Source organism: Lemur catta, chromosome 9 (assembly GCF_020740605.2).
Source record: "Lemur catta isolate mLemCat1 chromosome 9, mLemCat1.pri, whole genome shotgun sequence".
Lineage (NCBI taxonomy): Eukaryota > Metazoa > Chordata > Mammalia > Primates > Lemuridae > Lemur > Lemur catta.
The window spans coordinates 25,508,796-25,521,164 of NC_059136.1; the positions used below are offsets into that span (position 1 = coordinate 25,508,796).

The 12,369-nt window shown below is 49.1% G+C and overlaps 1 protein-coding gene across 2 annotated transcripts in view; it reads left to right on the top strand.

Annotated features, from left to right (window-relative positions):
* Positions 1-1,253, top strand: part of SLC45A4 (solute carrier family 45 member 4) — an 86,551-nt gene extending 85,298 nt beyond the window's left edge. For both annotated transcript variants that reach the window (XM_045560884.1, XM_045560886.1), the window contains exon 8: positions 93-1,253. In XM_045560884.1, coding sequence (XP_045416840.1) covers positions 93-458 — 366 coding nt within the window. In that variant the 3' untranslated portion in view covers positions 459-1,253. The remainder of the gene's footprint in view (positions 1-92) is intronic.
* Positions 1,254-12,369: the final 11,116 nt, after the last annotated feature.

Below are 12,369 nucleotides of genomic sequence, written 5' to 3' on the forward strand. Positions count from 1 at the left end.
GACTTCTAGGTTAATATTCAAACCACTGAAATGTTGGATGACGATTAACCTCTCCACGGCTGCTCACATCCTTGTGTTCTCTTCTCTTGCAGTACGTGCACCACAGCCCTGGGAACTCCAAGCGAGGCTTCGGCATCGACTGTGCCATCCTCTCCTGCCAGGTCTACATCTCCCAGATCCTGGTGGCGTCGGCCCTCGGAGGTGTGGTTGACGCCGTGGGGACTGTCCGCGTCATCCCCATGGTGGCCTCTGTGGGCTCCTTCCTGGGCTTCCTGACGGCCACATTCCTGGTGATCTATCCCGAGGTGTCAGAGGAGGCCAAGGAAGAGCAGAAAGTCCTGTCCTCCCAGCCAGCCGGCGAAGGCGGGGCTGGCGGGGGCAGCGAGAAGCCCACCATCCTGAAGCTCACGCGGAAGGAAGGCCCGCAGGGACTGGTGGAGACGGAGTCCATGGTCTGAGCCGCCTCCCATTTACACGCGTCCCTCCAGGCTGGCGGGCGGCTGGGGGTCCGGCCGCAGGCGGGAGCAGAGGCACTGCGGGGCCGTCCACTTGCTGTCGCGGACGCGGCGGCACAAACCAGAGTTTCTTCCCACAGCATAGTCAAAATTTAGTAGTCATAGGGTAGGTTTGAGCTACTAGGCAAAAATACCACACTAATTACTTTTTCAACAATTAAAAAATCATTTGAAATATTTTTTTAATTGAAAAAGATCTTTAATTTCAACTCTGTCTTTTATTCTGCAGGTATATTATTCTGCATGTTTTTAACATATAAAATATTTACAATATAGACAATAAGCAATTTAGAAAAAATAAGATTTTGCATTTCTAAAATTATAATTGAAAACAAAAGCTGACGATCGCTGCTATATCTTATCTGAATACTTCAGGTAACAGTAGTGTAGTCGGTGACAAAGTATTTTTATCAGTTTTTCCTCTGGATGCCTATAGGTATTTGGACGTCTGTCAGATCTCATCACATTTGTTGGTGCTGCAGCTATTGGAGAGTATTTTTCTTTGTGGTTATTTTAGAGAAAATTTTTTTTTCCCGACAATTGTGGTTTTCTTAGAAAAACGGCATCTCTTTTCCTCAGAGAGTTTGACAAATTGTGCCCAGGGTCTCCCCGTCCTTGGGCAGCGGCCAGCGGTTGTGGCCACGCACCAAAGCTGGGAGGAGGCAGGCCCAGAGGGAGCCTGGGCAGGAGATAGCAATCTGCAAGGGTGGGTTGCGGACCCCCTGCCCGGGGGGTGGGCCAGGGCAGGACGGGAGCTCTCCAATGGGCTCCCCAGTGCATGTCTGCATCCTGAGAGGGGACCCCAACCATCTGGTCTGCAGGGTGCTCCCAGGAGGCCAGGCGGCCCCTCCAGAAGAGTTGACTCTTTCATTGCACTTTGCTTAGTCTGTAAACCGTTTGCTGGGGCACCCTGAGCGCAGAGCTCCAGGCGGGCGCTGCCTCCCAAGTCCTGGCGCAAGGCTACCTCGGGTGTGTGGGGGGCAGCGGCCCCAGAACAGGGAGCGTGTGGGTGCACCAGGGCCTCCTCTCCCACCTCGAAGGGGACCCACATGCTGGAACCTGTCGGAACTCTGTGACTTCCTCCCTGCACACCTGCTCGACACTGGAATCAGAACAGGTGCAAAGAGAAGCAAGTGTCCATCTGAGACGGAGAAAGGCCCACTTCCCGGAGGGCTCCGCGTGGTATTTCTGGTTTCAGCAAATAAGCAAAACTCCGGGAAGTACAGTCGTCAAATGCTGCAGCTATCTGGAAATGTTTTCAAACCACGATCTCTTTATACCGAAGCAGTTTCTGCTCTTATCTGAAATGGTCAGTCTAAGCTTACTGAGATGAGGGAGGCCCCGCACGTCACGCAGATAGACAGTTTGTAATACTTTTGCTGCCTCAAGTTGATGTTTTTTAAATAAAGTACTTTGAAATGCATGAGAATCATGCTGCAATATGATCATTCTACAGCAAATATATATATTTCAAGATGAAACTAAAGCAGTTTTTAAATAAATTACTTGAATTTTCTGTGTATTTAAAGGAATGACTGTGTTCAACGTACTTGACAGGCCTCTGGTCTTGCCCTGTCTCTTGCCGCTGGTGGCGCCTGCGGGTTGTGCGTTTCGTGTCCGAGTGGCAGCTGGGTGCCTGTTGACGGGACGTGCGTGCTCCCTCAGTGAGAACCCAGGATCGGAGAGGACCGACTTCAGGACTTCAAGAACATTTCTGTGCGTGAGAAAACTTGAATGGCCTCATGAATCCCGTGCTTGGACAGGGAGAGTCCGACTACTGACAGCGCGGCCGGCGTTGCTGTGAACGCTCCGCTGGCGGGAGCCCCCTCGGCAGGGCGACCTGACCCTTCTCCTCAGGGTAGCGGGCACCTCTGGGGTCCTCGCCCCCGCCGGGCATCCTTGGCAGCTCACTCCTATGCAACTTGATTCCCTTACATGGCTTTAAGATTGTAGGACCCGAGACTTCGCTGAGGTTGCAGGACAGCTTCCCGAGTCGCAGCCCCTGTCTTAGCCGGATTAGCCTGCCCTCGTCCCGACAGCTGTGACGCAGATGGAGGCGGAGAGCAGAGGACCCAGAGCGGGGGTCGTGGTGGCCTGACTCAAGATCCAAATGAACCGAACCAAACCCAGGGGTCCAGCCAGGAGGCCACAGGAGCCAGCGCCCGACAGCTGCATGTGCAGGAGGCTCAGGGCCCGGCTGCGACTTGATTTTCGGGAAGAAGAGGGCCTTGGTGACTAGCATGTTAACCGCTGCGATCCTAGCCTTAACTTGACCATAGTCTGAAATAACAGCGAAGGACACATTGTGTTCACAGCGCAGGCCTGGTTAAAGTCACTGTTAGAATGTTCACACACTGAAACACAATGCAGGCCAGTGAGGCGTGGCTGTTCCTCAGTGACAGAAGTAAGCGGCTGTGCACGTTGTAGAATTTTAAAGCTATGAGCCCTTCAGATGTTTGCAACCAAAGTCTTTCTGACTGTGGAGGTCTGGTCGCTGTGCAGACCCAAAAGGAGGGGTAGATGCCTTGGTTTTAGATCAAGGGTTAGTAGCAGAGTTCGTTTCTGAAGCTGCCTTCCTGGGAGGCAGACGTGGGTGACCCTGTCACTCGGGGTGTGCGTCCTGCCTGGACACAGGGAGGACCGGGTAGCCAGATCCTTTTGCCTCAGCCCCTGCCTTGCGATGAGATTATTTCAAGATTGCACTAAGTTGAAACTACTAGTGTCATCACCTTGTGTCTTAAGGAAAGCCAAGAAGGAGGGCTGGCCGTTTGCAGCTTGCGTTGGTCCGACTGTGGCTCAGGTGTTCGTGTTCTCTAATGTCGTACCTCAGATAGACAGATACGGAGCCTCCCCCAAGCAATCCCCCTGCGCCGGCTTCCTTGAACGGAAAGGCGCTCTGTCTGGTGGCCTTAGCCAAGGAGACTGGCAGGGCTGTGCCCATTCGGTAGGCTGGCCAGGTGGCTGGTGTTGAGGACACAAGGTGGCATTAGCCTTGTAGGGCCCTCGGCCTGGGGGTGCCTCCCAGCACTGAGTGGGAGTGTAGGGCGTCACTGGGTCTAGTCCTGTGTGGTGCGTGCAGGTGTGTGACCAGAATAGGGTGACCTTGGTCTGATTTGTGTTTTTGTTCCCTATAAAAGTCAGCTATGTAAAGAATCTTTTAACGAGGTGGCCCCTAACACACATGGCAGAGTTTCCGTGTGCAGGGGGTGAGCAGGTGGGAAGGCACGGAGGCCATGGGTGTCTGGCTGGGCCTTTGACCTGTCCCCCCAGTCTGTTGGCAGAATGGCACTGGGACATTCCCCGGTGGCTGTGGAGCTAGCAGTGGAGTGTTCCAGTTTTCTAGGGCCCCTGGGAGAAGCACTGAGTCCCATCGTGTCCCTGAGGGAGGCAGGACAGCTGAGACCTCCTCGGGTTGTTAGTGGCTTCCTGCAGTGCTCAGGTGTGTTTCTTAAGGCCCCGTGTGTGAGAAGTAGGTCTGTGACCACTTAGGACCCCAAAGCTGAACCTCCCTTTAAGCAGCTGCAGGATGCAGCCATTGCAACAAACAAGGGCGGGCAGAGCCCACGCTGGCCAGGGCGTGCCGGTTCTCCTGCCATGGGGACAGCCCCCGTAGCCTGGGGCGTTTGGGGGCATGTTTGAGAAATACTCTCAGAGATGCCAACTGTTCCCTGCCATGGCTGATGGTTTGTGCGGCAGCCAGCGACAGTGACACCTAGTGTAGACCAAGTTCGTAAAACACCAAATACTGCTGTTCACACTAGACACTAACCAGCTCTGGAAAAGATGCACCAAAATGTCACTTTTTTAAGCTTTGTCACCTCTACCCTTAGCCACCAAAACTGTGAGTGTGCAAGTTACTGTCGCGGACGGGTCCTCCTCGGACAGTTTCCACGTGATGTCAGAAGCTGCTTCTGAGAGACACCAGCTCCCTGCTTCCGAGCCTGGGCCTCCGCAGGCCTGCGGCGAGCCCCTGCTTCCGAGAGCCCCTGGGGGACTCTGCCCAGCACCCACCTGGGAATGGTGTCAGTGCAGGCCAAGCATGGCCTTGGCCCACATGGCATGTTGGTGGCCCAACCTAAAGTCATTCTTGTCACCTCCTTGTGTGAAACCGGCCATCACCATCCTGGCCGGAGCCCCCCCGGCCTTGGCCAGCCCATCCTCGGGCCCCCTGGAGAGCTGAGCACCCCTCCCTGCGGCTTGGCTTCCTCACTCTCCCCAGGGCTGCAGGGGTGCAGTGGACTGAGACCGGCTCTAGGTGACAGTGACCTGTTTGTTAGAAATGCCTCGTTACCAGAGAAACTTCCCAGGCATCTCGGAACAAAACTATTTAGTTCCATTGTGAACTGGCCACAGGACAACTTTTTTATCAACTTATTAAGTTGGAGCACTGTACTAGCTCTTGCTGATTTAGCAATGATATAAGTGTGTGTTAAACACATAATGTTAAGTTCTATGAAAGGGATCATAGAGTGATAGCGCACATGACTTCGTTTTCTGTGAGGTGGGCAGAGGTGGCCTTGAGTCTGTGTCTGTTTCCACACAGAGCCCGTGGGTGTTCTGTCTGCCAGGTAGTCCGTGTGGCCTGCCATGCTGTCCGCAACGCCTGTGTCCTGCGCATGGCTCGGTCTGTGTAGCTCCCTGGTGTTCTCCGTGCACAGACGAGCCTCCCTGTGTCTGTCCTCTGTACCTCTGCGGTTGACTCAATAAACTTTTCCCTCCGAGGTGACAGTGTGGGTGTTTTTGTTGCCTCCCTCTGCCCTCCTGGGGCAGGTGGGTCCAGTGGCGGAGGCAGACCATGCCCTGGCTGTGGCCAAGGCCTGCAGGTGAGGGTGGGCTCATTCATTCCCCGGGGGCTCCCCCCGCTCACACACCTGGGGGCCCATCCCTGGACCCCCAGCGCAGGCCTTCTCCAGCCCTGGCCCTCCAGCCTGCCTCCCTCACCTGGCTCAGGTGGAGGCCGCCCACCCCTGCTGCAGAATTCCCGGCTGTCCCTAGAGAGAACATCTGAGGGGACGCAGCCCGGCTGCTGCCAGCCAGCGGCTATGCTGGGCTCTGGACAGCACGTGACCCAGTGTGTACACCTGGCCTTGGGGGCCCCAGGGGACATACGAGGTCCTGGGGCGGCTGGGATGGAACGGGTCATCTTGGTCCTCAGGTGCCCTGCTGAGAAGGCTGTCAACTGCCAGTTGTCATTGGAAGAAGTGAAGGGGGACCGACTTGCCCAAGGTCATGCAGCTGGGAGAATTGAACCAGGACAGGCAAGTTTGTTCAGTGCTGCTCTGACCCTCAAGGTGGGGTGCAGGGGCAAGGTTGGCAGGGTGCTGACTCCAGCGCTGGTGGGCTGGGGCCGTGGGGAGAGGAGGAGGAGCTTTGATGACAGTTGGGGGAGGGAGGCGCTGCGGGTTCCAGTGGGGCCTGCTGGTCCAGGCAAGGGAAGCCTGGAGCCCCAGGGCCTGGGTGCAAGTCCTGGCTCGGCCACTCTCACTGCTTCTTGGGCACCTTGCAGCAAGATGCGGGCGGGTGGCCCTGTCGTGGGCACTCGAGGTATGGACGAGTTTCCACACCTGCAACAGTGGACGAGGCTGGGCCGTCTGGGCTCCACCCGGGACCCTGTCCACGGCCCGTCTAAGAGTGCGTGGCCCCCCCTGCCTCTGCCCTCCACAGAGTGCGCCCCTAGATCAGGGCTGGGCGTTGGGGATGTGGGGCGCTTCCCTCCCAAGTGGAGGGGCAGCAAACTCGGAAGGCTTCCTGCAGCGGGGCACCACAGAGATGCCACGCCAGGGTGCTGAGCCCTACATCCCGGGGACCCCTCGCCAGATCCCGGTGCTGGTGGGCAGAAAGGGCGAATCGGCACCCCGCAGACCCCTCCCCAGGGCCGTGGGCGCTGTGCACTGAGCCAGGTAGGACGGGCACCCAGTGAGGCGGAGGCAGGTGCAGGGGTGTTTGCTTAACCCGCCCACCTCAGCCACCTCACCTGCCCAGGGGACCCCCACTGAGCAACCTACACCCAACCTGAGCACGGGGAGGGGGCGGGAGGAGACAAGCTGGGGCTGCACTGCTTTCCTCGCCTACTTCCACGGTCCTAAGGCTTGGGGCAAGGAGCAGGCAGTACGTAGAAGATCAGTGCCCCAAACCCGGCCCCAGCCCACAAGGGCTTCACATCTTTGTCTCCACAAATACTGATATTAAAACAGTTTTTTTTTTTTACAAAAGTTGGACCACTATGTGGAGTTTTACAATCTACAGTTTTCTGCTTAGCAGAATATCTCGATCATGCTTCCGTATTAGTGCACGTAGAACTGCTGCTTTCTTCAACAGCTGCTTAGCATCGCACAGTATGACTATTTTTAATTTTGTTTTTTAACTGAGTTAAGCTTACATACAGTGAAACGTACTGGTATTAACTGCAATTCCATGAGTTTTGACAAATGCACACTCCTGTGGAACTAGTCCAGTCTACTTAGGACATTCCCTTGACTCCGGAAAGTTCTCTCTTGCATCCAGTTCATTCCCCACCCATATAGGCAGTAGTGTTGACTTTCACCACCATGGATTAGTTTTGTCTGCTTTGAACTTCATAGAAATGGAAACATAGTTTGCAGGTTTTGTGTCTGGCTGCTCTTGAGAGTCACACAGGCTGTGTGCGTCAGCAGTTCCTTGCACTGCCGTGTACTATTCTGTCGGGAGGACATAGCACGTCATCTTCCAGGTGAGGGACACTGGGCGCTCCCAGTTTAGGGCTGTTAGGAAAAAAAAGATGCTGTGAACATTCTTAGAAAAGTCTCTTTATAGACATGTTTTCATTTCTCGTGGGTAAGTGGAATTGGACAGTGGTAGGGTAGGCATGTGTCTATAAGACACCACCAAACAGTTCTCCAAAGTGGTTATGCTACTGTTATCAGCAAAGTATGAGATCTGTTTGCTCCGCATCCTCTCCTGCATTTGCTATTGTGAGTCTTTTTAATGTAAGCCATTCTGGTGAGCATCAAGTGGCATTTCATAGTGATTTAATTTGCATTTCCCTGATGAATACCATCTTTTCAAACTGGCCGTGCATATAGCTGTGTTGGTAAAGTGGTTTGTGCCCACTTTCTAATTGAGCTGTTCATCTTGTTACTGATTTACATAATTTGGGTAAAAAATATTTGTCAGATATAGTATTGCAAATATTTTCTCCCAGTCCACGATTCTCTTTTCATTTTCTTAATTATGTATTCTGAAGTCCAGTTTATCAATTTTTTTCTTTAGTGTTCAGCATTTTTTGTGTTCTCTCTAAGAAAAAAATCTTTGTACCAAGATTGCAAAGATATACTTGTTTCTAGAACTTCTGGCTCTACATTTAGGTCAGTGAGCCACCTTGAATTAAATTTTGTATAATGAGATAAAGGTTGAGTTTCTTGTCTTTTCCATACACGTATCCACTTGCAGCACCACTTGTTGAACAGACTTTCCTTACTGAATTGTCGTGGAATTTTTTGGTTTTTTACAGTCAACTGACTGTATACCTGTGCACTTAGACCCTACCTTTTGTTCTATCGATCTACTTATCTATACTTATGCCAAATCCTACAGTCTTAATTATTATAGCTTTTTAGGAAAGCTTTTAAAATCATGTGAATCCTCCAGCTTTGATATTCTTAAAAATTATCGTAACTATTCCTTAAATTTCCATATATATGTTATAATCAAATTCTCAATTAAAAATTATATTTGGATTGGGATTGGGATTAAGTTGAATCTATCAGATCAATTTGGAAAGAGCTAACATCCTTACAATATTTAATCTTCTAATCCTTGAACATGGTGTAACTTTTCATTTATTTAGGTCTTTTAAAATTTCTCTCAGCAATGGCTTTGAGTTTTCAGTGTACAGGTCTTTCACATCTTTCATTAAATTTATTTCTATTTGATGTTTCTTTAATGCTTTGCAAGTAGTATTTTGAAATTTTCCAATTGTTTGCTGTTAGAATACAGAAATGCAAGGATTGGTGTATACTGGCCTTGTATCCAGCTACTTGACTAAATTTTCTTACTCTAGTTTCTTCGTTTTGTTGTTTTTGTTTTGTTTTGTTGAGACAGGGTCTTGCGGTGTCATGCGGGCTACCAGAGTGCAATGGCATGATCGTAGCTCACTGCAACCTCAAACTTCTGGGCTCAAGCCATCTTCCTGCCTCAGCCTCCCAAGTAGCTGGGACTACAGGTGCACACCACAACGCCCAGCTAAATTTTTCTATTTTTAGTAGAGATGGGGTCTCATTCTTGCTTAGGCTGGTCTTACTCTAGTTTTAAAATAGATTCTTTAGGATATATGTAAACAATCATGCTGTCTTCAAATAAAGACAGTCTAGCAGAACAAAGGGGAAAAGCCATAAGGATCATCTCAATAGATGCAGAAAAACATCTGACAAAATAAAATATTCATTCATCTAATCTTTATGCCTTTTCTTCCCGCCCCCTGCCCCACAGTTGTGGCTGGCAGGGGATCCCAGAATGAGTTACCGTGTCACAAGGAGCGCAAGGATGCAGAGGCCCAAGGTCTTAGAGACAGCAGGTGTGGCAGAGGCGACAGTGTATCAGACCCTGTCTGACAGGCCAGTGGTGCCCACAGGAAGAGCCAGGCTATTGCCCCATGCGTCCTGAGACCACACAGACCACGCTGGGAGACGGGCCCTTTGTCCCCAACTGAGGATTGGCTTGCCAGAGTGGGCCTGAGCCTCCAACCTCAGAGCCAGCCCTCCCTCCTCCTTCCAGGAGGGACAGTGACACACAGGGACAGGTCACCCATGCTCAACCCGTCCAAGAGTCTTCTATGCCTTTTATTTTTCTTGCCTTACTGCCCTGGCTAGAATCTCCAGTACAATGTTGAATTGGAGGGGTGAACGTGAACATCCTTGTTTTGTTCCTAATCCTGCGGAAAAACAACCAGTCCTTCATCATTGAGTACGATGTTTGCTGTAGGTTTCTTGTAAATCCTCTTTATCAGTTTGGGGAAGTTCCCTTCTCAGTTTACCAAGATTTTTTTAATTACAAAGGAATATTTTATTTTGTCAGACGTTTTTCTGCATCTATTGAGATGATCATTATGGCTTGTCTCCTTTGTTCTGCTAACATGTTAAATTACATTGATTTTTGAATGCTAAACTAACCTTGCATTTTCCAACCCCACTTGGTCATGATGTATTAACCTTTGAAAGTATTGCTGGATTCAGTTGGCTAACATTTTGTTCAGGAATTTTGCATCTGTGTTGCTGAGGGGAATTGATCTCTGATTTTATTTTCCTGTAAGGTTTTTGTTAGGTTTGTTACAGAGCCGTGCTGGTCTCCTACCGTGAGCTGGGAGGTATTCTCTCCTCCCCTGTTCTTTTGAAAGGGTTTCTGTGGAATTCTATTATTACATAATTGAGTGTTTGTTAGAATTCACTAATGAAACCAACTGAGATTGTTTTACTACAAAGTCAGTTTCCTTTCTAGGACTCTTTAGATTTTCTGTTCCTCCTTGTGTTGGTTTCATAAAGTTGTTTTTCAAGAAATTTGCACATTTCATCTACACTAGTTGTTCATAATATCTTCTGATGTCTGTAAGATTTTTACTCCCTCTTTCATTCCTGATATTGGTAATTTGTGTTTTTTCTTTTGTTTCTTGATCAGTCTTGATAGAGTTTATCAATTATAGAACCAGCTTTTGGCTTTGTTGATTGTTTTCCCTTTCACTGATTTTTGGGCTTCATTATTTCCCTCCTTCACATTAACTATGCTCTTATTTATATTCTTATAATAGAAGTTTAGATTGTTGATTTTAAACCTTTCTCCTAATAGACATTTAAAGCTATACTTTTTCTTTTTAGCTGCTTCCCCTACATTTTGCTACATTGTGTTTTCACTGTCATTCAGTTCAAAATATTTCTGAATTTCCCTTGTGATTTTTTCCTTGATCTATGGGTTATTTGGAAGTATCTTGTTTAATTTCCAACATAATTTTAATTTAGGGATTTTCAGTTATATTATTACTGTTGATTTCAAATTTCATTTCTGTGTGGTCAGAGAACATATTCGGTAAGACTTAAATCAAGTTCATTTGATGGCCCAGCACATGGTCTGGCTTGATGAACATTCAGCGTACGTTGGAAAAGAATGACTATTGTGCGGTTGTTGGGTGTAGTGGTCTGTGTCAAGCTGGTTGACAGTGGTGTTGATCATCCATGTCCTTGCTAATTTGTTGTTGTTCTATCAGTCACTGAGAAAGGGTATTAAAATCTCCAACTATGATTGTGGTTTTGTCTGTTTTCTCCTATAGTTCTATCATGTCTGCTTTGTGTATCTAGAATCTCTATTATTAAGTACATATGTAATACATATAGGATTATTATGTCTTTTTAATGATCTTTTACTATTATTATGCATATCCCTGTTTGTTTATTGTAATATACCTTGAAGTAGGTTTTGTCTATTAATATAGCCATACCAACTTTTTTATGTTTATTGTTTGCATGGTATACTTTTATCCCATTTGTGTTTTTATATATATTTAAATTGCATCTCTTGTAGATAATATATAGTTCATCTTGCTACTTGTTTTCTATTTGTCATACCTGGTTTTTTGTTCCTCTGTCATTCGTTTCCTGCCGTTTTGGTAAATCTATTTTTTTTTAACCGTTCCATTATATAGCCATCCATTGGAGATGTTAGTGATGCTGAGGATCAACTAGCGAAACCATTGTCCTACTTCATGTCACTTGATCCTCCCACCAGTCTCTGAACATACCGCCTAAGCCTGCTAACCTCTGACTGACCACCCTTAAACCCAGCAGAGCCACAGGAATATCTCACTGGCCCAGGGCCCACAGCCACAGAATACACCCCCTTGACCCTCAAGGAAAGATGCAGAGCTGGTGAGATTTACTTTTGTCCATCACCAAAGTAAGGGGAATCTACCCTCTCCCTTACCCCAGGATTCTCCCTGAATGGGGCAGGAGCTAACACATCTCAGGGCCACCAGCCTTAGCCTCCCGCTTCTGCACCTTGTTAAGTGAGGACACGAGCTGAAAGGAAAGCTTCATGTTAGAGCAAGAGCAGCTCTTGAGGTCCTCTCAAAGAAAACTGCTCCTGACTTCTTGGAAACAGGAGCATTTATGCCCTGCAAGCTCTACCTTGCTCTGTTGTCCTGGAGACAGAGCATCCTCACGTGTAAAGAGGGGACTCCCATCGTCACGGTGTTCTGAGGATCGTACACAGTAGTGCACACATGAACCTTTAAAATGCCCGGTGCGGCACCTGAGCCAGCACTCTGTAAGTGGGAGCTGTAGGCGTGTCCTGTGGCTGCCAGTGACCACAAACCGGGGGGGCTTGAGACAATAGAAATTTATTTTCTCACAGTTCTGAAGGCCACCAGTCAAGGTGTCAGCAGGGCCACGATCCCTCTGAAGGCCCTAGGGGAAGATCCTTCCTCACCTCTTCCAGCTTCTAGTGGCTCCAGGTACCCTGGGCGTGTGGCCACATCACTCCTATCTTTGCCTCCACCTTCACATGGCCTTCTCCTCCGTGTCTGTCCCTGTGTCTGCCTCTCCTTCTTAGGACATTTGTCACTGGATTTAGGGCCCAGCCTAAATCCAGGATGATCTCATCTCAAGATCCTTAATTACTTCTACAAAGACCCTTTTTCCAAATAAGGTCATGTTCACAGGTCCCCGGGGCAGGACAGGGACATATCTTTTTGAGGGCCACCATTCACCCACTACATTTAGCGAATCACATTTTTACTTCCTTTTCCTTAATATTTTCTTTCACGAGAGCCCACTGAGCAGCCCAGGATGGAATATTCTTTGAGCTGTTCCTGGGTGCCCAGCAGTGCACTGGA